The sequence below is a fragment of the Dicentrarchus labrax genome, unplaced genomic scaffold, assembly GCF_905237075.1.
Source record: "Dicentrarchus labrax unplaced genomic scaffold, dlabrax2021, whole genome shotgun sequence".
Classification (NCBI taxonomy): Eukaryota; Metazoa; Chordata; class Actinopteri; family Moronidae; genus Dicentrarchus; species Dicentrarchus labrax.
The window spans coordinates 22,215,541-22,241,739 of NW_026136701.1; the positions used below are offsets into that span (position 1 = coordinate 22,215,541).

General features: G+C 40.4%; 2 protein-coding genes and 1 non-coding gene across 4 annotated transcripts in view; all 3 read right to left on the reverse strand.

The window, feature by feature from the left end:
- Positions 1-1,520: 1,520 nt before the first annotated feature.
- Positions 1,521-1,594, reverse strand: trnar-ucu (transfer RNA arginine (anticodon UCU)). Its single transcript has one exon. It is a non-coding gene; the product is annotated as a tRNA-Arg (tRNA).
- A 1,640-nt stretch (positions 1,595-3,234) lies between these two features.
- sdhc (succinate dehydrogenase complex, subunit C, integral membrane protein) lies at positions 3,235-7,310 on the reverse strand. Its single transcript, XM_051404054.1, has 6 exons — positions 7,212-7,310; positions 6,189-6,248; positions 5,900-6,001; positions 5,009-5,070; positions 3,773-3,936; positions 3,235-3,500 (listed from the first exon to the last, which is right to left on the reverse strand). The coding sequence occupies exons 1-6, from the start codon at positions 7,226-7,228 to the stop codon at positions 3,396-3,398; spliced, it is 510 nt and encodes a 169-aa protein (XP_051260014.1). The 5' UTR covers positions 7,229-7,310; the 3' UTR covers positions 3,235-3,395.
- A 1,688-nt stretch (positions 7,311-8,998) lies between these two features.
- Positions 8,999-26,199, reverse strand: part of LOC127365551 (sodium/potassium-transporting ATPase subunit alpha-2) — a 101,614-nt gene continuing 84,413 nt past the window's right edge. For both annotated transcript variants that reach the window (XM_051403727.1, XM_051403737.1), the window contains 13 exons: positions 24,651-24,730; positions 23,432-23,541; positions 22,037-22,212; positions 19,385-19,521; positions 18,140-18,290; positions 17,183-17,351; positions 16,035-16,189; positions 13,718-13,841; positions 11,897-12,042; positions 11,675-11,805; positions 11,480-11,581; positions 11,146-11,237; positions 8,999-9,415 (listed from right to left, as the gene is read on the reverse strand). In XM_051403727.1, coding sequence (XP_051259687.1) covers positions 9,387-9,415; positions 11,146-11,237; positions 11,480-11,581; positions 11,675-11,805; positions 11,897-12,042; positions 13,718-13,841; positions 16,035-16,189; positions 17,183-17,351; positions 18,140-18,290; positions 19,385-19,521; positions 22,037-22,212; positions 23,432-23,541; positions 24,651-24,730 — 1,602 coding nt within the window. In that variant the 3' untranslated portion in view covers positions 8,999-9,386. The remainder of the gene's footprint in view (positions 9,416-11,145; positions 11,238-11,479; positions 11,582-11,674; positions 11,806-11,896; positions 12,043-13,717; positions 13,842-16,034; positions 16,190-17,182; positions 17,352-18,139; positions 18,291-19,384; positions 19,522-22,036; positions 22,213-23,431; positions 23,542-24,650; positions 24,731-26,199) is intronic.

Here is a 26,199-nt window from a genome sequence, read left to right on the forward strand (position 1 = left end):
TGGTAATGATGTATCGCGTCTTTGTGGAGTTGAGAGACTTTTCTTGGTGCCATTATCTGTCACATGCCTACAGTACAGCAGCCACCCTGTGCCTTTAACACTGCCTTTGTTTCTTATCACCTCAACATTTGGATAGGCTACTGCTCCTGTAACGTTTAAGCATCATAATGTTTATTACCCCCGGGAATGGGCAGTTTTGCATAAGCTTGTAAACTTTAGGGTAGTGTATGTAGTTAGGACGTTGTACGCGTCAGGCGCGTTTTGGGAACGCGGGAGGGGAGAGAGGGAGGGAGGGCGTGCGTGTGGGGTGTGGGGGGGGGGGCTTGTTCAACTTGCCAGAGAGGATTAAGGATTAGTTTTACTGGCGGATTAGGTCTGTGTGTGGGGAGGCATGATGGGGTTAAACATGGATGGCGGCAGCCGCACGACAGCCCAATCAGTGGTGGTGGCGACACACTGACACCGGGGAGGTGGGTTTGAAGGAAATACAAAATAATAAAAGCCATGGGGGAGCCGGGGAGGGGTTTGAGAGTCGGGGAGGTTGGGAGATCTTCAAGCAGGCAGCTGCTTTCCACACTGAAAACATAAATAGTGCTGCTCCGGGCTTCTGTGATTGGGGTATAGGTTTTAAAAAAAAACAGAAGAAGTCCACCTTCAGGGGTCCTTGAAAGGATTCCAACAAGGTCCCTACTCAGATTTCCCTAAATGAAAAATACATAATGCCTACTACAATCCCTACTCTCCACTTGCACCGCCAGGTTGTAGTTTAATTCAATACAAAAGCTGCATACAAAAATCTTGAGACGACACCATTTCCTGGCTCCATGAGTCATTTATGTCCAAAGTAAAGAGTCTTTATCTCTCCCTGTCTCTAAACCAAACGGGGGGCTGGAAACGCAGCATCTGGCATCATTAAACACTTGTTATGAGGACGGAAAAGGCTTTAAATGTTTTGTTGTTGGCGATGCATTAGGAAAGCTTTTGCTCTGGCTCAAATGAGTGGACAGCCCCAGGTGCTGAGCCCGTGCGCGACAAGCGTGCGCGCCTGTCCACTGACTTTCACACGACGGGGCTGCACGGGCGCTGGGTGCTCCTGCGGTGCCTACGTGGTGGCCGTATACGAGACCGGAGCCCGAGCATGAAGCCTGGACAGTAATAGGCTGGTAACGGAGCCCGTGCTGTGCGGCTTCACCGGAGCTGTGGTTGCAGGCTTTATGCCCGTCTCACATCTGCATATTAAAGCGATGACCTTTGCGTGCTGAAAAGGCTCCATGTGAAATGTCTATGACAATTCAGACCTGATGCACTTTGTATTGGGCACCTGCATTGCAAACACACATCCATCCATCCATCCATCCATCCATCTATCCAATTATCCATCCATCCATCCATCCATCCATCTATATCTGTAGACAAAGCCTTGTCAGATGCATCCCAGCTACAAAAGCAATAAGACATCTCTGCTTTTGTTCCCCTATCACATATCCCCTCTCATTCAAAAAGCCACAACGCTTTATACACATCTCTGCCGGGACTCGAACCCGGAGCCTCTGGATTAGAAGTCCAGCGCGCTATTCCATTGCGCCACAGAGACTGTGACACATTTTTTTCGATCAAAAGCGGGTTTATACTCCCCCTCCCAGCCCTGTGCAGCATCCTCACCATCCCTCAGCATCAGGACCGGAGCCCCGTGGATAATAATTTACCGCCCGGTAGGGGGTGCTGCCGCCGCGTAATCATTAGTCTCTTTATGGCTCTAAGAGACGGGGATAGCACCTGCTCTCCACCCCCCGTTGCTTTCACGTAGGTTATCTCGTCAAAACACCATAATACTGATATTATCGGAGCACACCAAAAAGATGGAACATCTTCCATTGTAAACGCATCAGTAACTATGAGGCAAAGTGCTCACTCCTCATAGGGAATGGCTCCAGTGAGCAGCCCATGTTTTTATTAGCTGTTTGTTTTTACTCTGAAATTGGGAAATATTTCCACGGGGTTTGGCGTGAGCAGACAATAAGCAAATCAAGTCTTAAACATGCAGAGTTTGAGCAATTTTGCCGTCAGTCACAATAGAAAATTGCGGTCCGATGTTTCTCTGTCTCAGATGGAAACGTTTTTGCGACATGGATCTATACAGCAAATCATCAAGATGTCAGATTCACTGCAATCAAAAAACCAAAAAGTCACATGGAGAGCAATTTTTGCAAGTGTTGTTTTTACTGTGACAATTATTTGGAGCTGGCTCTTACATATAGAGACGTTTCTCTTGTGACCGGCCGATGTGGCTCTGAGGACAATAAAACATTATCAAAAGCATTAAATTAGCTCTTAACTTTTATAAACACTGACAGTTACTGTAGACACCGTTTCCTTTCATCAACAGCTCTGATAAAAATGCAGGCTGACAAGGATTTTCCCTTCGAGCCAGCAGTAACACATTCATAAACCAATTTTGTTGGAGGTAACAAAACTAAGCGGTCATGTTGTTTGTCTCTGTGCAGGTTCAGCTGATCTCAACAGACACATTTTCAAACCAGCTGCTACGAAAATCATAAGTGTGCAGCCTCCTCCCAAGAACGTTTACTGTTGTTTCCCCACCCCACCCTGTGCGCTTGTTACTGTACTATAAATGCAGTTGGATCTGACATTAGATCACAGTTTGCTTTTATTCACACTGTAGGACAAAAGCTGCTCAGGTGCAATGTGTAGCTCCTGTGTGGCTCAGTGGGAGGCAAGGCCTGAGGCAGGCTGCCGGTAAGGAGCCTGTTCACATACACAGTTTCCACCACTGGGCTGCCTCTCCGCATTTCAGCCCTTCTCTTTCCCAGTGTTAAAAAATGCATCTGAGCAGCTGCGCCCTTGCAAAGGTAAAATATGAATGACAGCCTACAGTAAACAGCCGCACTACAGACACACACACACACAAACACACATTCTAGTGCACAACCGGCAGATGCACTAGTTGGACTGGCAGTGACGGAGCACTTAGGGCAAAGAAAAGTAATTAATAAATTTGACGTCATAGCATGATTACACAAATTACATAAGGATAGAACATGTAGGACGCGTCTAATTTTGGCCCGCTGGTTGTTGTTCACACCAAGAACAAGTGTGAAATAAACTGGGTCACATTTGCATGCACTTTGCACTCTTGCTGCATTTGATGACCCTTAAAGCTTTTCAGAGTATAATTAATTCCAAGGGACAAAACATCACAACACATTCTCTGCATACAGCATGATATAATCCTTTATTTAATACTCTGATGAAATTGGGCCTGCAGTGGGCCAGAACAGAACATATACACAAAACTCCCACAGTGAATCCAGTCCACATTCCCTTTCAGCTCCCTCCTCTCCTTTCGTTTCTGCTCATCTCTTCTAGTCCTGTGCTCACAGTAAAGCCACGGCTATGGAGGCGATGATGGACAGACCGATAACGGTGTAGCCGGTGCGGTAGACCTCTGGGATTTTGAAGCCCTTGCCCATGTCCCACCACTGATTTAAATAATAAGAAGCAAATAAGAGAAAACAGAAAGAAGAAAATTAAGCGTAATCTTGGCAAATGTAATACATGTTCAATGACATCAATCAAATGAGCTGACGTGAGAAAACTGAAAAGTGACTCAGAGATCTGTGCAAGGGAGTCCAGACACTACACCAAACATGGTAATGGAAACAAACTACCAAAGAATTTAAAATATACTTTAGTATGGAGTTGCACACATTTGCTAGGTCTATAAATCAACAATAAAGTTATTAAGTCTTACCAAGTGTCGGATGCCGTTCAAGGTGTGGTAAGATACGGGGAAGGCGATGCCGAACTTGGCCAACCCAATGAGAAACGGGCCGACGGACAACGAGTGGATCAAGTCCAGGTAGTGGGGGTAACTTTCCGGTAATACCAGCGCTGCCAGGGCAAAGGCCGAGATAGCTGGACACAGACATAATAAGGTGTGTATATGAATGGGTGTTAGAGGAAAAATGATGTGCATGCATGCCTTTTAGAGAGGTAAGCAATAAGTGAGAGACTTAACACCAACATGCTACTACTATTTGTCTTTGCTGGATTAGTCTCCCCAGTGTCCCCAGTGGCCAGTAATTTTCAAACATCTGAATATCTCAGTTATGTATAGACCTTTTTCCCTGCTGACTCCATAAAATGAAGACCAAACAATGGCTCTGTATCAAACAGGCTCCTCGTTGGCTGCATATTACAATACACTGCACTCAGTGGGTCTCTGTGCTTCTCTTTCTGGGCTGTCTGGATGATAAAAAGGCCTAATGGTACAAGTTATTTACTTGTGGAAAAACATAGCGGGTGTGAATCAATGTGAACACAAAATGCAGAGTTGCATACACACAAAGACAAATACACATCCATTTCATATGTGAATTGAATCAAACACTGAGTTAACTCTGAGTTTTAATTCCATATGCAAAAAAGCATTGCAAGTAGTGGTGGGATATCTAAACATTACAATAAATCAATATGGCTTGTAAAATTACCCTCAGCAGGTGATAGTTTTAGTTTACCAAAAGCCAGAAACTGTAATTAGGCCATGCCGATGTTTTTAGAAAGACGGCACATAGTGAGAGAGCGAGTGTTTTTAAACTGGCAGTTAAGGCTGCTGACCTTTATTGAACCCATTAACATACAAAGAAAATTGGACCCAGCTTTTACAGAATGGTACATCGGGGTTAACAGTAGTGTTGTACAATGTCACAGTGACATGGGCTCAACCTGTACACCTCGCAAATGACTAAAAGCTGTTAGCAGTCCAGTGCTAGACTTGATTTCCACAAGCAAAAGGGGGTGAATTGTATTGAACAACTTCTGTTTCGTAATGCCAGTAAATGCTCTTAGCAGAAATCAATAGTGGGGGACTAAAATGCCCTGAGGAGATTTTCAGGGTCAATCAAAAGCTCACAATGGCAGTAGAATAAACGTTTCATCCGGTAATAAATGATGAGAAAATAAACGTAAGGAAAAGTAGATGTGTTACCTCCACTGAGCCCCACTCCAGTTCCTCTGTGTGTGATAGACATCACCATGGGGACGGACCAACTGAAACGCAGAAAAAAATCCAACCCATTTATTATAATGGCAGATATACTGTATGTGGTTAAAACACACTCCAAACCACAAGTCGAAGCATTGAACCTTCACTGACTTTTATTTGAATTTTTAAAACCCATTTTGTTTCGGGTTAGGTTCAGAACATAGTACAGAAAGAAAAAAAAAGACTCTTTTCAAAGTGGTTGAGCCTCACAGAGGGAAGCCGAAGGTATTTTTACTTTAAAATGAAAATAAATGACAGTGAACATTTTCACTTATAGATACCAATGTCTGCATGTACAGATATAAATGTAAAAGTGTTTTTTTTAAGGAGTAACTTTGAACAGGAGAAAGAGAAGGATTTAAATCACCAATGCTTTGGAGTGCAAGGTCCCTGATATAGATCAGATACAAGAATGATCCCAAATGAACGAGAAAATGCAAAGTGAAAAGCCAGGAAGGAAACCTAGTGTGAAATTACAAGGATCATACTGAATAAAAAGGTTTTCAGTTTCTCGTAACTGCCTGTCTATCAAGGTGCTCATTGCAGTAAATGTATCCAAAGAAACGGAGATCTCCATTAATGGTGGCTTGTCCTGCTGTTTCATCAGCATAAAAAGAATGAAAAGACTGCCTGATCTGAAAATTGATAGTAATAATATTTTCAACTTCGATAATGTTCTGCAGTGGAGTTTTACTGTCTTTGAAAATGTTCAGGTGAAATTATAAAACATAAATGGAGTGTACAATTTCACTTGAACAACTGAGTCATCTCCAACCTCTCCTCCGAACAAGACGCAGGCTACACACAGTACTGCACGAGATATACAGTACATACTTGTAAATGGTGATATGAGGAGACATGGGTCTGTTTAGTCTGGCATTTTTCGACCAAAACTTGTTCATTTCGTCCTTTGCTGTGGTTCCCATTGGAGCCGCACTGTAATGGAGATTTAAAAAAAAAAGTATTTAGGGTACAGAAGTTTACAGTACAAACATTTACAGTGCATGGGTTATAGCATGTATCTGCATAATTACTGAGATGTAGCAGTATGTGTATGTGAACCCAAATAACCTCGCCATCTTTCTCTGTCACACAAGGACACACACACACAAACAAAACTCACTGTCTGTAGAGGAGACTGTAGTGTGGTCGGGAGATACACACACCCTGACGGGCGAACGTCCTACACATAAGGAAGAAGTGTGGGAATTAGTTTTTGTGTCTGCAGTGAAATAAAGGAGAAGAAAAACAAACATACAGTATAGTACACATCAAACTTTCCCCTTTTTTTTTTTTAATGCATTGTTACTTTATCCAGTAGACGGATAGCTCTGTAGTGACACACAGAAAGGACTCAACCTTGGTATGTGGTACACGCTCTACCCGGTGAGCAACACTGGAGCGCCCCACAACTTTCCTTAGGGAGAATTTTTCAGAATTAATCAGTTTATATATTCTGATAATAATATAAACGATTACGTGTCTACACATCAACGCCACAAAGCAGTTACTAAGTCATATTTCTAACCCCATGAAGTCTAAAACGCTCATTCAACTTAATATTTATTAAGTTGCCCTGAGCAGATACTCACACATACAACATGTAGTCGTTTCTATACCACAACAGCGCTAACGCCAGGTCTGAACAATACAGGCAAACCTAAATCAACCTGCAGCTGCCAGTGCCTGTTCAACTTCATCTCCAAACTAACACTTAAAGGGACTTTAAAGGGATTAAATGTCAAGTTAGTGGACAATGTAAACAGTTAGCTCCGAGCTAAACCAGCCCGAACAACAACAACAACAACGGAGACCTGCGTTGGAGTCACACAATAAGGAAGCTCAAGCTGACTGAAAGGTGAACTAAAAAGAAACCCAACGAGTGCGTCATTAATTCCCCTCAGGGCCAAAGTTCACACTCCCGATAACCAGCTAGCGTTAGCACGGCCGGCTAGGTAACGTCCGCTAGCTACCTAGAGCACGTTAAAATGACGTCAACAAACAACAATAAAAGCCCCCTCCCCTCCTCCTCCCTCCTCCTCCTCGGCTGTAACCTTATTCAACCGCAGGATGCGTCTATTTCACACGACAACCCCGAAAAACGCCATAAAAAGGCAAAAACATGACGTAGCACTGATGCACTGACCTTAGAAGCAGCGCCATGTTTTGACAGGCAGTGAACGGAAGTGGCGTTGCCGGATGTTGTCGGGAGAAGGTCAGGCTCGCTGCTGTGAGGCTGCGAGCATGCTCCTGTTACACAAAGTGTTTTCATACTGGTGAGCCAGAGGAGAAATGGCTCTGTTGTCCGTCCTCCTGCTGCAATAGATGGCAACACATACATGGATAAAATAAATCTTGCAAATAAGTAAATAATGCAGATGTTTGCATAAAATTAACGTCTAAGTAGAAATGTTAAACTAGTAGTGTTTTTATTTGTTGCGTTCATTAGGTGTAGAGCTGAAATGGTTGGGTTGATTTGCAACTGTTTTTGATGATTAATCATTAAAGTACAGCAGCGGTGCCAAACATTCTCTGGTTGTTGTGAGGATTTTCTTCTTTACTTTGCGATTGACCAAATGATTAATGGTAGTCGAAGCCCTGATTTACACAAAAAATAGATATCAAGGAATTGCAAAATGACGTAGGACATAATGTTGTGTCCGACAAAATTAGGAACAAACAGCAGACAAGGATATGACAAAATGAGAAGACAAGAGAAAGGTCTTAATGAGGGAGAAAAAAAAACCCAAATCAAAGATGAAGCCACAATTTTAGTATCCCGTACCCCCCACGCAACAATTAAATGTTCAATATGACATTTAAGTACATAGAAAACATAGAAAACCATGCAGCAGCTCACATATGAACTGTCAGGGCAGATACATTCATACAACAGTTATTTAAAAGTATTGAAAATAGCATAATCAGACATCTACATACACACTCATACAGACAGCAAACAGGTAGTCGGGTTAATGATGCCCAGAAGCAACCCTAGACTGGGTTCCCAATGGCCATGTTGCATAAAGTATTGGAAGAGACCATGTAGGACTCAAAGTTGACAAGCTTTATGTTGGTTATAGGAGAGTGCAAACCCCTTCTAACTAATTTTTAAACACCTTGGACTCTCTATTTAAAGATTTCTGAACAAATAGTTTACACAAAGATCCATTTCCAGAGCTGTGCAACTTGGGAGGAAATGCTTTGCTGCCCGTCGATTTTTTTCTTGAATATATTTTGACAGTAAGGTAACAAGTGCCCAGTGAATAGAAGACATGAGGACATACATAATGGATGGTGAGATCATGAAAATATGAGCATAGACAGAGCCTGACTGACACTGATTTTTGAGGCTGATATTGATATTTCAGAGTTTAAAAATCTGAAAACAATATATACTGAATTATTTATTACGTTAATGCAAACGCAAAACATGTTTTTGAGGCTGTCGAAGAATTATCGGCAAACTAACCACAACATAGTTCATAAATTACCTCTGTCATATCTTAGGTAATCATGTACTGCAAAATCTTTCTTATTCTACGTATTCGCTGGCATATACACTGCTATTGATAAGTTATATATTATAGGCAATTAGCTAATATACCCTTTGCCCTTTGTGTTTTAGTATGGCCTGTACAGCATTAACTGATACACGCAAGCCAGATTCGAGCCAGAATCTGGAGCAAGTTAGGTTATAATGTGTTTGAAAATGTTAAAATTAGTGAGAGTTATTAGAAGTAAATAAGATGTGGTTTGGAAAACTTTACAATTATTGGTACATGTGGTGCTCTACATATTCAAATTGACCTGTTTAAGGTTTAACCATCAATTTAACTCAAGAGAAGTAATGTCTAATAATAGCAATAAGAAATAATAGGTAAAAAAAAAACACAAAATCAATGAATAAGAATTAAAAAGGATGACCAGGAATATTTTTGGAATACATTTTTATTTGGTACATTTCACATGATGAACGACATTTGGTATTCCTCTATAGCCAAATTGGCCACAATACATCACTTTGGTAACAGTTTATGTAAGGCACATAGGTGTACATTACCATTGTTCTGCTGGAAATGTTTTCTGAGAAAACAAAAAGGAAAAACTCAAAGCACAATCAAAAGCTTATTTTCAGCAGTCACTTTTTATGATAATCAGATTTGTGAACTGATCCATGCAATATTACAACAGATAGACAGACAGACAGACAGACAGACAGACAGACACACACACACACGCACACACACACACACACAGTTCTACCCTCACAGGCGCACACAAACACACACACGAAATTCAAACTGACAATTTCTGAATGTTAATAATATGTCTCCTGCTCCACCCAACCTGGAAGAGAGGACGAGAGAGACAGAAAGAGAAAGAGGGGAAAGTGTCAGAGACCAAAATGACAGGCGGGCAGTTTTCATAATATCCTTTTGTATCACTCTATTTGTATTCATCCCATTGCCTTTGTCTCTGTACATTTCCAAATGAATCCCCTTATAACTCTAAGACTCTGATCAGCAGCCCGTGACACACAGATTAACAGAAATGATTAACTGTCACGATAAATTGTATTTGTCTCCCCATGTCTTGCCCCTCTCAGCTGAAACGCCATGGCAGCGAACACATTTTTGAGCTATTGTAGTGTGTCCATATCACGTGTGTGATCTTTGGGGCATATCTCAAGAGTCTTCATCAGCTTGTTTTAATTTCCTTTCTCATCATTCGCTACTGTTTCTGTTAGTGTTGGACAGGTATAATCTGTTTCCTGGAGCAAGTTTAACATATGTTCACTGAGTTGGCAGAGTCTATAAAGATTGCTGCCCACGTGTTGGACATTTCACATGCTGATGGAGATTTTTACCTTCAGGCCAAAAGAAGAATCATTGAATGTTTTTGCAATAATGTATGATAAAATGTCCTCAGTTTCTCCATAAACAAAATTAGAAGTGTTTCCACCCTTGTCCATTTATAGCAAAATATATTAAAAAGTTATAAAGGACTTTGGATGAAATCTAGTGCAGATGCAGCCCTTGGCTCAAGAATCAGATCCGATTAGATTTCTGTGGTGATGTAGATGTCTGATTGTCACCATTTTATGCTCCATTTATCAAATGGAATTCCCAAGCAAAGTGCCAGACAGCAGTGCATTTACGTGCTTCTTTGTCAGATATCAAACCTGGAAGACAAACAGTAATCAGCCAAGTGTTGCAAAGGCTGCAGCTTTGAAAGCTGGAAAATTGTTCAGCATTGGGTGGCTTGCTGGCTGTCTGTTTTCAGCTGCGTTGCTACGGGTTAGGCCTCTTAAGTCTCTTTTGTGGTTAAAGCTAGCTTAATAATAACTTTTAAATGAAAATGATTACAGTTCCTGCGTTATAATTTATTTATAATACATGTAAAAATCACAATAACCACATTGAATTCTGCCAGAAAAACTATGCAAATTGCAAAATTTGCATCATGTACTTTATTCCGAAAACAAAAAACAAAAATGACATTTTTCAATATGACAGCTGGCACCAGTGTTGAAAACCCCTGTTTTCAAACCCCACGTTTTCAAAGTTACACAAAACTAAAGCTTACATCCTTTGTCGTCAGTAATCATCTATAATTGCTACCAACATTGTTTTGTAAAATTGGTACCTGTATTTTCCTTTTTGATATCAGTTCAAAACTGTTAAAAGTTGTTTTTACGATATATATTTTTTTGTGCTCATTTGCACTGACAATGAACTGGAGCTTCTCCTTCATGTCACCATCTGTCAGACACTTGCTGGGATGCTTCAGGTCAGATCAGCACAGCCGAGCTGTCGTGACTTTGTCAATCAGTGTGTCCTTAAAAGAATGGACAGCCTACTCTTTTAGGATGCGTATTTTTTTACAAGGACAGTAGGAAGGCTGAGAGAGGTAGAGGACAGGGGAAAAGGTCTTGATGGAAAATGGCACGTGTGGTTCCTAAGATAGGGGTGTCAATCGCTATACCATCACTTGGAATTCTTTTTTTCTTTCAGCTTATTAACAAGACAAAGAAGGTTGAAACCTTTTAATCTCTGCTTCTCTTATTAACTGCTTACCTCCAGGGCTCCTCCTCAGAATGAATTTACGGGCCTCATCATAAATGAAGATGAGAAGACTGTATGGGAAGGCACAGAACCACCACAGGGTCCTGGGAGGAAGAGAAAAAGAGCATAACGCGGGTTGAGGAAGGATAGAGCAGCAGTGAGTCACAGGCAAAGTGCAAATTGTTAAATTCATTGCAGACATTTTTGAATATTAAGGATAACAACGTGGTGTTTAGGAAGATCACAGACTTCATTTAAAGTTGAGAGTGACAGGCTAATGGTAGCCTATTAGGTCTTTAAGAGGTTATTTTTCGGTTCAGTGGAGATATGCATATGTAGAGCGTACTTCAGTGGGTACATGCGCAGGGCAATGTCCATTCCAGGGCAGTAGGAGAGGAAGGCAGCCAGAGCAGTCTCAGCAAACAAACCGAAGATCAGGATCCTGTTCCTGTTGCATAGAAAATAAGAGTACATCAGAGAAAGGAAAAGTTTTAGACAATTAAGGTTCAAAGTAATTCAAAAATTGTACTCCCTCACTTACCTCATTCCCTGCTGAAAGAGGGAGTTCCTTCTGGTCTTGCAGATGATAAGATCGGCCCACTGGACAACCACGATGCTGGCAAAGAAGCTGGTGTGGCAGGTGAATTCAATGATCTTCCTCTGCTCGTAGGTCTGCCAGGTTGAAACACGCATTGTATTTATTCCTGCACGAGTATGGGAATATCCAAAGGTGTGTTGGTTTGTCTTTGTCGCCGCTCCTTACCCACTGCTGCCCATAGCTGTCCTGCAGGTCGTTGAGCTCACGGTCGTCCCAGTTGATGCGGATGCCAATCAGGGTCCATGGGAGGAAGCCGTTCTCAGCCAAAATCACAAAGTAGGTGAAAAAACCAGCAAGAGCCTGAATCATCCCTGGAAACAAAAAATGTGACCAAGGGATCAATGCCAAGACATCATTTATTCATATATTCTCAGTATTCTCGGTAAGGGTTATCCAAACATTAGTTTACATTTTATGGCAACACTTTATTTTGGTCTGTAATTTCCTGATAGGACATTTGGTGCTAATTATACAATTATAAGTCTTATTTTCAGGTGATTATACACTAATGAAAACCTACCTGTGAATATTATATTCCATTTCTGCGAATAGATCCTCCTTAATGCTACACACTGGACCTTTAATAGAAAATGGGTACAGCTACAGTAATGGATGGATGGATGGATAGATAGATAGATGGATACAGGACCATTTTTACTATTGGCTTAGATTTTTACTCATCTGTTTTATTACAGAACAATAGGGGCAATGTTTTTGGAGAACAAGTAGGAAAATAACAGGATTTGTAGATAATGGGTGTCTTCAGACAAAAGCTATTTTCACAAACAGCAGCACTAATAATACCAATGGTCCAATATTTCTGTATCACTTATTTACAGGAATTATACCAAAAAATATGACAAATAAACTGACTTTGTATTCAGCTCAGTCCACCTAGTGTTTTTCACATAATATATTATTTTAAAAACAGCAGGTGATTACATCTTCCTCTCTCTGTCCTCCACAATGTTGAGATTTTCCAAGTAAATTGCTCCAGACAGCTGAGGACTGCAATAATAGCCGATAGTGAGTTTTAATTTCATGTTGGAAAATTTGTTTTGTCAGAGTGGGCGGGCAATTTCAACATGATGGACATCTTATTTTAGAGCTCAAGTCTTCAAATATACCAAACCTGCACAAGTACTGATCAGGGATTGAGACAATGCTTATCAATCATCTCATCCACTATGATGTTAAATGTAAACCGTGCATCGGGTCAGTTTTCATGTTGATAGATGTGAACATCAGTTTTTGGATGCTGTTACTTTTACTTTTCCTCACTGGTGTTTTCTCCTAAGGTTGGACATTTTACTGTACTGTCGCAATCACTGTTTGTCACTCTAGATCAGATCATCAATTAGATGTTCAGTGTAGATGCCTCAGGACGTCAAGCTGTAACGTCAGAACAGTGGCTTGTAAATCTGATTTGATGTGACCTGCAAAAGTTTTGCCCCAGTGGTGCCCATCTTGGAAGAATTATGGGATGTTGATGTGAGTTACCGGCTGTTTTGAGCATGTTCAGCTTTAAATTGTCATCCAATGAAGCCCTGTCATATTTTGACCCATTTAACAGCCTATGAAATTGGGCCAGCCTTTGATTTTCACTATTCCCAAACCATATAAAACTAGAGATAAAAAGCATGCATTCAAGTGAGGCTCCAACCAGTGAAACATGACCAAGATTAAGTAGAAAATAGTTGCACTCGCCACTCTCAATTTGCTCTAAATGTCACGACAATTAGAAGAAAATTGTGAGGCTTGCTCCTGACTGTCTGCTCACCTCTAGATCTATTTTACTTAAATGTGCGTACCTAAACATTTATAAAAGGCAGTAAGAAATGCCAGAAACTGATAAATGCCAATATTTCATGTTTTTTATGCCTGTGATGTTTAATATAACCATAACTTCACCACAAAACGCCTGTCACCGTGGTCCAGGTTTAAGGGTGGTGGTGCAAAGAGGTTATAAGCCACAAGAGGACAAACCTATCTGTCCGTAGGCCATGCTGATGAGGCGTTCATTCACCAGCTTGTCGCATTTGGGGTTCCTTGGTTGACGTTTCATGATGTCGCTCTCAGCCGTCTCGTAAGCCAATGAGATAGCTGGAACCTGAAGGGAACAGGAGGATAGCACAGAATTAGCTCACTTCATGCACCCGGTACAATAAATGTGCAGGAATTTGTCTTTGTGGCAACAGTACAAAGGCATGATGACAGTGCCAGACATGGGGTAACCTAGACATATCACTATTAATGCAATTCAGCATTCAATCACCGTGTGAAAGGAGACATAAAAAGGGCAAGGAGAGGCGGGAAAAAAGAAGCAGTGACAGTGACAGAGAGAGAGGTGGGGAGAGGAGACAAGAGGAGAGAGACTGATAGTGATTTTCAAGACACTCATAAAATAGGAAGGTAGAAAGGTCCCCGTAATAAAGATCTTATATCGTCTGGTTTTACCAGGTAAGCAACAGAGCAATATGTGTGACTTAAGGCAGAATATCCTGGCGACTTAGGTAGGATTTGAGGTGGGGACTTGGCACTGTGTGGAACTGAATACAAGCTCTGTGGTCTACAAATCCAGTTTGTTTTAGCGTTACACTCCCCTGACCCGCAGCAGCTGAGAAAGACAAGAGGAGGGAAAAAGGATATGACTGTGACTGGCATCGATTGTTGTTTTTTTTTACACCTCGGAAAGCAAGTGTTGCGTACACGTGAACGCAACATCCAAATTTCAGTCTTGAACCATTCTTAAGTGTGCCACATGTCGCTTTGATAAGCATCTTCTGCAGCCATCCTTTTTCCACATGGCAGTGCTTGCTAAAAATAATCATAGCACACTCCAAGTGCTGCTTGTCACTGCTAAATCTCAGCAGAGCCCTCGAGCCTGTTGCCTGGAGTTGAACTAAGCTGTTAACAAGCTGTTAACAACCTCACCAGTACACATGGAAAATTTGTAGTTTTACTTGTGTACTGTACTATAAACACTTTTCAGGTATATTCAGGAATATTTAAATATTCTTCATTTTAGGGTCCTACTCTTCAAAGCAGACGCCCAGCTGTTCACTCCACCAGCGGTTATTAAATACATGCAGACATGTTACTTTGAAGGGAAGGGGTTTTTATATGCAAAACAGGTGCACAAATTAGGTGCTTTTAAACTTCAATCATCTCATCTTTAAAGAGAAATTCAGCCAATAAAGATTGCACAATCCCTGTGATCTCAGACAGTTAAGTAAATATTTGTCAACATGAACAAATCTGTCCTGCTGCTAGAAAACCAAAGAAGTTCATCTTTGATGTCACCTGAGGAAGAACTGCTTTATTAAAAATGTTAGCAAGCTGCTCCTCTTTATTTTTCACCTGTAGAGACTTAAAATGCTTCCTGGCAGTCGAATATGAGGCCTTTATAGTACATGCACCTCGTCTCTTGTATATTTTTGCTTTTGGCTGATTTGGATGTATAAGAACCAGTTTCAGCTGCATGTTTCTGCCTGGTGGCTGAGAGCAGGAAAAATTAAAGTAAAAGTAATGAACACAAGTGAACAAGTCCTTTTGAATATATTCATCCTGGGCTTCCTTTCTTTTGCAATGATGGATTACGCCCCTCAGGCAAGCAGCGTGCCAGCAAGTCTTTTTGTTGCTGCTGGAAATACAATGGAGAGACTGGCATCTGGAAATGGCAGAGCTGTGAAATGTAAATCTGTATGTGAGCGTCACCCGGTCTTTGTTCTGCTTGAACAAATGGACGTCGGCAGCGAGCCAAAAGCGAATTTCTCCCACCGACAGAAAGAACAAATTAAACCAGAGTTTTGTTCTTTTTACCTTCAGGCACTCATATTTGACACAAGTATTAACACTAGTTTCCTTAATGCCACCTTTATCTTGCCTTTAGCTATGCAACATGCTAACAATTAGCATGCCTTCATTGGGAGGAATGACTAAAATTAGCTGACAATTAGCCGCGAGCTTTGGAATTAGACCCCAAGAACCTTGTGTTTTGTTGTTATGACCTCCTGTAACTCTGTGAATTGTAAACTGAATCTGTATAGAGATGGTGAATGTTATCATTCTTCAAAATACAAACATTGGAAACCAGCATCCAAAAGTGAAATGTGTCCAACAATTAGCACATCATACACTTAAAACACAATACAGGCTTGGCAGCAGTCTATACGTCTATTAAGTGGTCATTTTGCAGACACTTAATCAAAAGTATTGATTGAGATAATGAAGGACTTGTTGGCGTATCTACAGAGGCACTGAGGGACTGAACAAAAGGAATTCGTTTTTCCCCACTGCTCACCATGTCAGTGCCCAGGTCGATGCAGAGGATGGTGACAGTTCCGAGTGGAAGAGGAACGCTGGCAAGGATGAAGACGAGGAAGGGCGAGATCTCTGGGATGTTACTGGTCAGTGTGTACGCAATGGACTTCTTCAAGTTGTCAAAGATGAGACGACCTGCAGCGATGGGAAACACATGAAAGAAAAATGGGTCTCTGTAGAGATGCAAGATTTGTGTTTATAGATATATTATTAATCCCGGGATATGTGAGTAGATTTTGGATGAGATATTGGTTATGTACTACCACAGCATAGTTTGAGACTGTTTATGACGTTATAGGCTTCATCATGTTCAAGTCAGTTTTAATTGACTTTGACTGCTTCGTCAGCATATCCACATTACTACAGGTTTTTCTCAGGCCATATTAGATATTAGCAACCCCTACTTTAGATTAAATACCAATCTCTTGTGGCAAGCCTAAGGTCATATCTCAAGTCTGTCAGAGTAACTCTTAAATCAAGTCCTTGAGGGCAAGGCCATGTCAGTTCACAAGTCTTGATAAGCAAACAGCAGATCTCTGAATGCTGACCATTAAAGCAATACGACATTTGAACTTTTTCTTTTCAAAGATAATTAACACGAGTCTCAGCTATATAAAAGATGTTAATAATAACCAATACATAGGCAGAAAAATAAAGTATGTAAACCCTGCTTGGCGCTGTCTTATTTATTTTTTATTCTCACAGATTTTACCAGTTCAAAACTCAAGACTTGAATGTTTCAAGTGTCAAGTTAATTCAAGTCTTTTGGAAGTCAAGTTTAAACTAAGTCGAGACTTAATATGGTGACATCCTAATTTTTGTGACTGAAGTCTGACTCTAGTCTACAGCTCTGTTAAATACTGTGTCAAACACAATAATAATAACAATAACTATTTATTTATCAGCTATTTATTAAAAAATCATCATCAGTCTCTATTGCTACATTACAACAGAGCTTGCTTGTAGACTTTTAAATGCCCTCTCCCTTTGTTTCTCTGACTTGCTTTTTTCCCTTTTTCTTTCTATCTTTGCTTCCTCTCACCCTATCAGTTCCTTCTATTATTCTTCCACTCTGTCTCTCTACCCCTGTCTTACTCCCTCTCTGTTGGCCTTTCCCCACACTCTCACCTTCTTCTACTCCGGTGACGATGGAGGCGAAGTTGTCATCCAGCAGGATCATGTCAGCCGCCTGCTTGGACACATCAGAGCCGGCGATCCCCATGGCAACCCCTATGTCGGCTTTCTTCAGGGCTGGGGAGTCGTTCACACCGTCGCCCGTCACAGCCACGATCGCCCCCTGCACCGACAAAGACCAGCGAACAAAAAGTGTCAAGAAGAGAAAGATAAGTACCATGATTTAAGCTTTTCTCTCTCCACTTCCCGCTCTTTCCCCCTCCCTTTCTGTCTTAATAATGTCTTTTCAAAGCAGCTCTGGGGAGATTAAATGAAAAATGGAATTGAGTTGCAATCATTCAGTCACAAGGAGTGAGAGTGAGTGAGTCAGGGTGAATTGTAGCATGACCTCAATATATGGGGATGTGTGCAAGTGAATGCACACATCTATTTTCTACATTTGACATAAAGAAGTTGATGATATACATTAAGACATATATATGGTTTGATAAATGAATTTAATATGCAGTTAATCATATACGTTAGATACACACTTGCATTCAACCATATTCTCACAAATGGACCTCCATAGCATGCACACACTTGCACACAAACGCACAAAAGCCTGTATTCATCCATCCAACCACCTGCACTTACAAATGGCTCAAACACACTCACACACACAGACACACACAAGCAGTTACACACACAGTAAACTGTATTCAGCCTAAAATGGCAAGGACACATGCACTCACATACACACACCTGTATTCAACCATACCATACCTCCACACTTAGACATAAACAGACACATTCAAGCATTCATCCAGACTTTATCACAAACACACACATGCTTACATTCAACCATCACTATTCAGATGTGCGCTCTCAAAAAAGGCCCAACACACACACACACACACACACACACACACACACACACACACACACACACACACACTCCTGTCCATTGACCTGTCTCTGGCAGCCCTCCACTATGATGAGCTTCTGCTGAGGAGAGGTGCGAGCAAACACTATCTCAGTGTGGTTCCTCAGCAGGTCGTCCAGGTACTCGCAGCTCATGTCCTTTAGGTCTGAGCCGTGCACCACACAAGCTTTAGCATCCCTGAAAAACAAACACATATACACACACACCAAACACAGTAAGGAGTCAGCGGTACCGGGGGCAATTATGCAAAAGGAGGCATTGACATTTTCTAGTTTTCTCCTCAAGTTTGTCCTTCAGTTTTTTTCTCACATATAAACAAGCACATACACACTACACAAGCGGGAAATATACACTCTTTCTTTCTTAAAGGAACAGTTCGATAGTTTCAGAAATGTGCGTATTCACTTTTTCGTGGAGTTGGGTGACAGGATTGATACCAGTCTCATGTCAGTCTGTTCAAAATGAAACTGAAGCCAGCAGTTGGTTAGCTTAGCTCAGAATCCACCTGCCAGAACCTCTAAAGCTTTAATTAATGTGTTGTTTTAATATTTAATCTGTTCAAAAAACCAAAGTGTAAAACCAGTTATTTTACATGGTGTTATGTGCCAGACTATTTCTTGGCAGAACATGATCCTGCAGTCTTGTCGTCCCCTATCTGCTTAATATGATCAGATTTTCCATATTGTCACTCTTATTTCTATCTACTCTGTGCACATGGCATCTGTTTCATATCTTTCCTTCCTTTTTTGCTCACTGTTAAAGGAGTTTTTCCTTTTAAAAAATGAAATATAACATGTTATTTTATGAGCTTTAGAGGTACTGGTGGATGGATTTTGTTACATTCGGACAGAGCCAGAGCTGTTTCCCCCTGTGTCCAATGTTTATAAGCAAACTGGCTTCTGGCTCCAGCTTCATATTCTCATCTAACTCTCAAATAAACAAATTTCAAAAAATGTTGAACCATTTTTTTTTTTACACACACACACACACACACACACACACACAGACACAGACACAGACACAGACACACACACACACACACACACACACACACACACACACACCCAACCTTGCATGTACTCACACCCCACAGACACATCACTGCCCACATACTCAAACACAGACTCACAAAAACGAACTCTTAGATGCTGGGGCACACAGCCTAAACCCTCCTCTGACACACACACACACACACACACACACACACACACACACACACACACACACACACACACACACACACACACACACACACACACACACACACACACCTGGGGTTAACTTGGCTCAGCGGGATGTTCAGTCTCTCGGCGATGTCCTCGACCGTCTCGTTGCCCTCAGAGATGATGCCCACACCTTTAGCGATGGCCTTGGCTGTGATTGGGTGGTCCCCTGTTACCATGATCACCTGACCGAAGACAAAGGTCCCATAAATCACAGCGCATTATCACATTCAACCCCACTCTATCTCATCTGTGTGTCATGTGTCACAGTGTGCTTGAGCTGCTGTGCAGCATGGGCCCCTAGTGCCCATAAGTCATCCAAATGTGTTGTGTAGTTACACTGGAAAAGAATGGCGCTATCAGGGGTTAAGGGTTCAAATCTGGCAGTATACTCCAACAAAAATCTTCTTTGGTGGGTTCCCAAAGGCAAAATAGTGAAATTGTGACAAAACCCATCAGATTTACGGTTTGTGACCAAAAACAAGAGCAGCATGTGTCTGTGTTCATCATACTCTGCATAGGCTGGCTAGTAGAGCTTGCCAAATTACTCATCCTCATTCATCAACCTCTGTACGCCTGCAACAGATTAACAATGCCTTATGACTAGTTGCAGGTAGCAGCTAGTTTCACTTTTCAGTGCTTAGTTTTAGTGTGAATTACAAGCTGCTTCTTGTCCTGAGGGAGCTTTTCTGACACATATCGTCCATTTTTTTGGTAATCCTAATAGACAAAACTCACAGATCTGACTAAAACGCTCTTTTCTTATTTCATCACATAAGAGACAATAGAACATACTTGGGTTTCATTCTCAGTTTCTCCAAAATATCACATCAGACAGAATTTGTTCATCTGGCATACTAAAACACTTAATAAATATAACTGTTTCTATTTCTGGGGCCAAAATGTCAAGTAATAAACCGTAACTAAAAATGACTGTAAGATATTTGGTTCTCGGGTAGGATTTGTGAAAAATTTACATGATTCTGATATATAAGACAGTCGTGAGGAAAATGTGCCCATAGTTTAGGTTTATAACATAACTGCATCCATACAAACTGCAAGGAATATCTTATGTTGAATGTTTGGTATATCGCACCTGAACTTGTGTGAAAAGTTAAGCAATAATTTACATAATTATGTGGAGTAAATCCTAAACACTGTCATAATCTACAGCATGACACAAGCTAAATGAAGGTGCAATAAAGACAGAGCACTATATATTGCACTAAAGCCTTTGGACTGATGCTGTGGACTAAGGGTGCACGTTGCACCTAAATGTCACATCAGTTAAAAAGTAATTAAAGCAAGAGAGTCATGTGGTGTGGTTTCCTCCTGGGCTCAGCTACGAGGAAATACACCAGATTTGTACGGGTGTGTACCATTGGCTGTGTACATGTGTCAGTCCAAAAATGTTTGTCAGACAATTCATCTACAGCAGATCTTATACCTGACACAATTCAGCAGTTATATGAAGCATGTTGACATATCTTAGCTAGTAAAATCATATCATCTGTATAGAATACAATTTTAACAATTATATCAACGATTTGAAATACCAGTTTAACTTTGAGTTTAGGTGTTCAGCTATTTGTATAAATAATGATGGAAGTGAGTCCATATGTTTGCTTCCTAGGTCTTAGTCTGTATTATATATACAGCTGTTGATTTGGCTTGATGAGGTGTGCATTATAATATGTACTACAGCCTGTATGATGTCAATTTCCTTTCTGTACTCATTCAATAAATAGATAATGTGATGGCTTAGACTTACAGCAGGAGTGCAGTTATGCAAACATCACATGTAGGTGCAAAGCTCTTGATGAAATGAGTAATTTAGAGTTTATCCCATAATGCCCATTCCAACTAAAACTCCAACTACAGAACTGATTAAATGTCTGATATAATGTTTATCTCACAAAGTCTTCAAATACTTACATCTTCACTCACTTCTGCCTCGAGTTCATTCTCTAAGCCAATTACAGTATGTCTTTCAAAAAGTCATTATCAAAGGAAGCATGATAACTACTGTACCTGAAATTAAATGTGCAAAATCCTTTCCCCATATTTGTAATACTTCCCCTGCAATGAGAAGTATTCACTCTACTCATTATCCATTTTTATCTCTGCTGGAGTTGTTTAACCTTCCTGTGGCCCAGCTTATTACTTTTCTGGAAAAACATCTGCTCTGTGTGTATTTGAAGCTGATTAACGTTGAATGAAAATTTGTAATAAAATGTACTCAATCTGCTTTTTACAAAAAGGAACCTTTTCTAAAATTGATCTGTTAATCTGCTAAGTTCATCCTGTATCGCCTGTCATTGCTTTTTTTTAATCTGTTTTATATCACAAATTTCATTTTGTGATTTCTGAAAGCATTTATACCTACAAGAGATCAATATAGCCTCTGAAGAAACATCAAAACTGTTCACCATGCTTCTGTTATTTTGGCTGGCCTTCTTTTTTAAAGTGTTTGGACTGAATATGTTACCAGCAGCTTCCGCTAAGCAATAAAACTTTAGTTATCCATTGATTATCACCAATCAGGGCCCCTTGGAGTGACCGGTTGTCATTTGGACTCGATTTTCTGATTTGAAAAGACATTTGACATGCAAATCCCTTCTCTGAAAAGCCAGAAAAATTAAGCCCGAGAAAAGACTTTTCAGGAACTACAATGCAGGTTGAATGTGTGGAACCAATTACCTTGATACCAGCAGAGCGGCATTTACCCACTGCGTCAGGCACAGCGGCACGCGGTGGATCAATCATGGAGATGAGACCCAGGAAGCAGAGCTGTTCGGTGGGGAAGTTCGTGTCTTCGCTGTCGAAGGTGAATCCTCGAGGGAACTGGGATGAAGACAGATTCAAGTGGCAAAAGCCTGCAAGAGAAGAGGGATCAGTAAGGTGATTGTTCATAACTGACTGAAATGACATCTCAAAGTATACTACAGCTATCAATGAAAAAAAACTTTTTTCTTTGTTGCTCTGACATCAACTGGCAATTTATCTGGCACTTTAAAACGCAGACAATTTCTCACAACTCTAAGGATGTTTCAAGTCCAAAACATCCAATTAACAATAAGGATGCTCTAGTGTATTTTGCTGTAGATATTTACAGTAAAACTCTACAAAGAAATAATATAAAAATAATATGAAAGAGTTCTGAAGGCTCTCAAAAACCCTATCAAAAAAAACATTGTCCTCTGGCTGCAATGATCCCTTACCTTACAGTATGCATACAAATCATTTTTAATTTTAGATGTAGATTTGAGGATTGCAGGTCTGAAACACAAATTGAATCAGACACTTTTATTAATTAATGATCCACAGCCCTTGAAATATGTATCTCTTGAATCCCCTATAGAGCAAAGCAAATCAAGATGGGAAACCAGGCTCAGTCTAAAAGTGGAGGAACCTTTCTTTGTCACGAAAAACACCCAACCCATCATCATCACCACCCAAGGCATAACTGAGGTTTAATAATTTACATGATTTCAGGAGTTTCACTCCAAAAATGGCACTATTCCACATTTCACTGTTTGAAAAACTGACACCTACTCTAACAAAATGATGATAGCACATAATTATTACCTATGGCACTTTTTAAAAGATGCCAGGTAACTTTTTTCCTTGGTTGTCAAAATGATGACATTTACAGAGTCTGGATGCTAAACACTTTAGAGATATTGGAAGTTGAACTTCAGGGTAATATCTTTTTTTTACCCAAAATGTGTCTATGGCATTTTACAAGGAAAAACATTATTTCAGTTCCTTTAGTGCAGTGTTTGACCTGAATTAAATTACCAGTCTATTACCAGCTCATAATCCATACAATATAACATACTAAATTCACACTATAGAACCTATATCTCTACATTTTCATGTGCCAATTATAATTTAAGCTTTAATTCCACATCAGTCTGAGACTGCAGTGCCAAAACCATCTTCTATGTATACACTGCTGTAATAAAACCATTTAACACCTAATGGCTGAACGACCCTGTTTACCAAGGAGATGAGGTGAGTGTTGTGTCCAACTGCCTCTCCATGCTTCCTATTCCCAAACAGGCTGACAATAGCTGGTGCCATAAATCATACCAAGTACTCTCTCTCCCAGTCCTCCCAGCTCCATGTAGGCATTCTGGAAAGCGTCTCTCCAGCTTTCATCAAGCGGATGCTCCTGGCCATGGATCATAATGGTACTGCACCTGTGAAACATTTATTATTAATACTTTTATAGGTACTGAACTGTTAATAATAACATAATCTCTACCTGCATAGCAAACGTGTTGACAAGCTGCTGTGAAGCAAATGATGCAAACTGAATCTAAAAATCAATCTGTAATGAGCTCAAGGTGGGAAAACTATGGCCGTATTTTTAATGACACTCACAGTAACTTATACTTTTGGACAAAGGTGACATGTGGTGGATGGCTGACCAGGAGCATTTGATCTGACTGAAAGGACAATTGGAGTCCTCAGATGACTATTTGGGAATGCCACAATATTGTATATGTATATATTGGGACACCAATGAAGTATGATATTGTTTCATCTGGGCACAGACATATCTTGGTTAAAAAACAGCACCTGACCCTCACCCCAATATCATAAATATACACTAACAAAGGTGCACAACAAATCCACTGAAAGGACCAAAAGCACCAAAGTGTTAATGTATCTCCCAGTACTTCTGGATTTCCCTCTCCTGTCTGTGGCACTTAGCCCCAAACTCATTAGTTCCTACTGAAACAGATCACAAATATATCTAGTTTAATTGTTTCTTAAAAAGGCAAGTCCAAAACAGCTGGGGGACTTTAGTTTTTCCATCACTCCAACAAGGACTAAACTGTGAATTTGTTGAGGATTACTTTCACCGGTGGATTAATACACATTTGCTGCTCTAGTGAGTAATTGTGGCAGCAGGGCAGTGTGTGTGGGATTGACCTAAAATAAACTACAGTGCCCATGTTCACGTTGATGAAAGAACATGTCAACAGAGCAACAGTGTGGTTCACTGACATTTTATGTTTTCAATGGTGGTACATGGCACTGTGGAATAAGATGTACCATGTTTAAGATACAGACAATGCTTTCTAGATAGGTTACTGTGATCAATTCAAAGTCGGTTTTAGTCGTTTCAGGAGATTTGTAAACAATAAAAAAACAACATATAGAACATTGTCAGCCTTTAGGGAGAATGTATTTTTCCCTACGTTCCTGAAAAAGAGGCAATACGTAAATGAAAAACAAGAAAAAAAATTTGTGCTACCTTACTAGAGAAGACACATAATCAATGCGTTATTGATTAACCTACCTGTCCAAGATTCTCTCTGGCGCTCCCTTCATGACCAGAATATGACCAGAGGGATTTTCCTCCACTTCATGGACAGAGAGCTTGACAAAAGGGGGGAGGAGGATAGGAAGACTGGTGAGACCAGAACATGACAGGATTTTATTTTGAAACAAGATGCAACATTTAAGTTTATTGATGGTTATTTCTTGCTGGTGTAAATTTTCGTCTTTGTTACAGTAAGAAAAAGGCTCAAGATGGACGTGCTCAACAATGAATTTCACGTTTGTGCAAGCAATCATTTTTGGGGGCGTGGATGTCATATTTTTTTCCAAATGGTTTGGAATAAAAGTCTTATCAAAGTTGACTTGACTGAGTGCACATTCTAAGTCATATGTATTCCCTATGTTGAAGGAGCATTCGTTCACACTCAAATGTATTCTGGTGGTGTTAGACCTTGCATTACCGCTTCCCCTACACAAACACACATACAAGCACAGACACACATACACCCACACACACTACCCAAGGTAATTTGTATCTGAGTCACAGCATATCTAATCTCAGAAAACCAGAGCAAAATTGCTTTTTTTTTCTCCCCCCCTCAACACAGACGTTCCTATTTTAAGTCAGGGAACAGGTGCACAAAATACATGCAGGAAGTCCTTTGTTTGCTCCAACATCACTGTTGTGTTATTCATACGCTGGTTCAAATCTCCAGACAGGATGGGAAAGACTGGGTGTGGAAAGCAGAAACATTCCTCCTGCCATAATTGCTGTGGTGCCCTTGAGCAAGGTGGTTAAGCACGATGTGATAACTTTTTCATAGTTCAATATTAACTTTTAATTTTTACCACGGTTGTTGACTCCTGCAGGATGTAACAAAGCATGCAACTCAACATAAAACCCTTGAGTAGTGCCTGTTGGGACCTATAGTGTACAAGAAAAACAGCTCAAATTTTAGTACCACCCAGGATGATGATGATGATGATGATGATGATGATGATGATGACACTGATGATGATGATGATGTAGCAGCACAAGGTCTTCTTGCCTAACCCCACCCAAACCTTGCTGAGCTTATGAGCCAATTCAATTAAAAGGGATTTCTGTCCATTTAAAGGTAGCAACCGAGCCTCTTCTGATCAGCCAAAACCAACTAGTTTTTAATCTACATTTATCCTTCTATCATAAATAACACACACCTCAACACTGCGTCAGCTACTCTGTGACTCACAGTGTTGTGTTTGTGGCCTGTTTGTTGGGCAGCTTCCAAGTATAAATGTGTGCAGCGGTATGAATGTAAAGCAGAGTGCCGTTGTAAAAGAGCATGTATGTTTAGGCTGCCTTCCGCGGATGGAGAAAGGTTAAAAATGAATATGCATGATTCACTCAAAGTATGTAAAGAAAGAAATGTTTTCCAAGTCTTGGAAATGCATCTTTTAAAATGTAATGTTGACAGTTTAAAGATAACTAACAGAATTGCCAAAAGAAAATTATAAATTGTATATTGTATATAAATACAATTAAGATTTAAAAAACAATAAAAAATTACAAATAAATTTAAATGTAA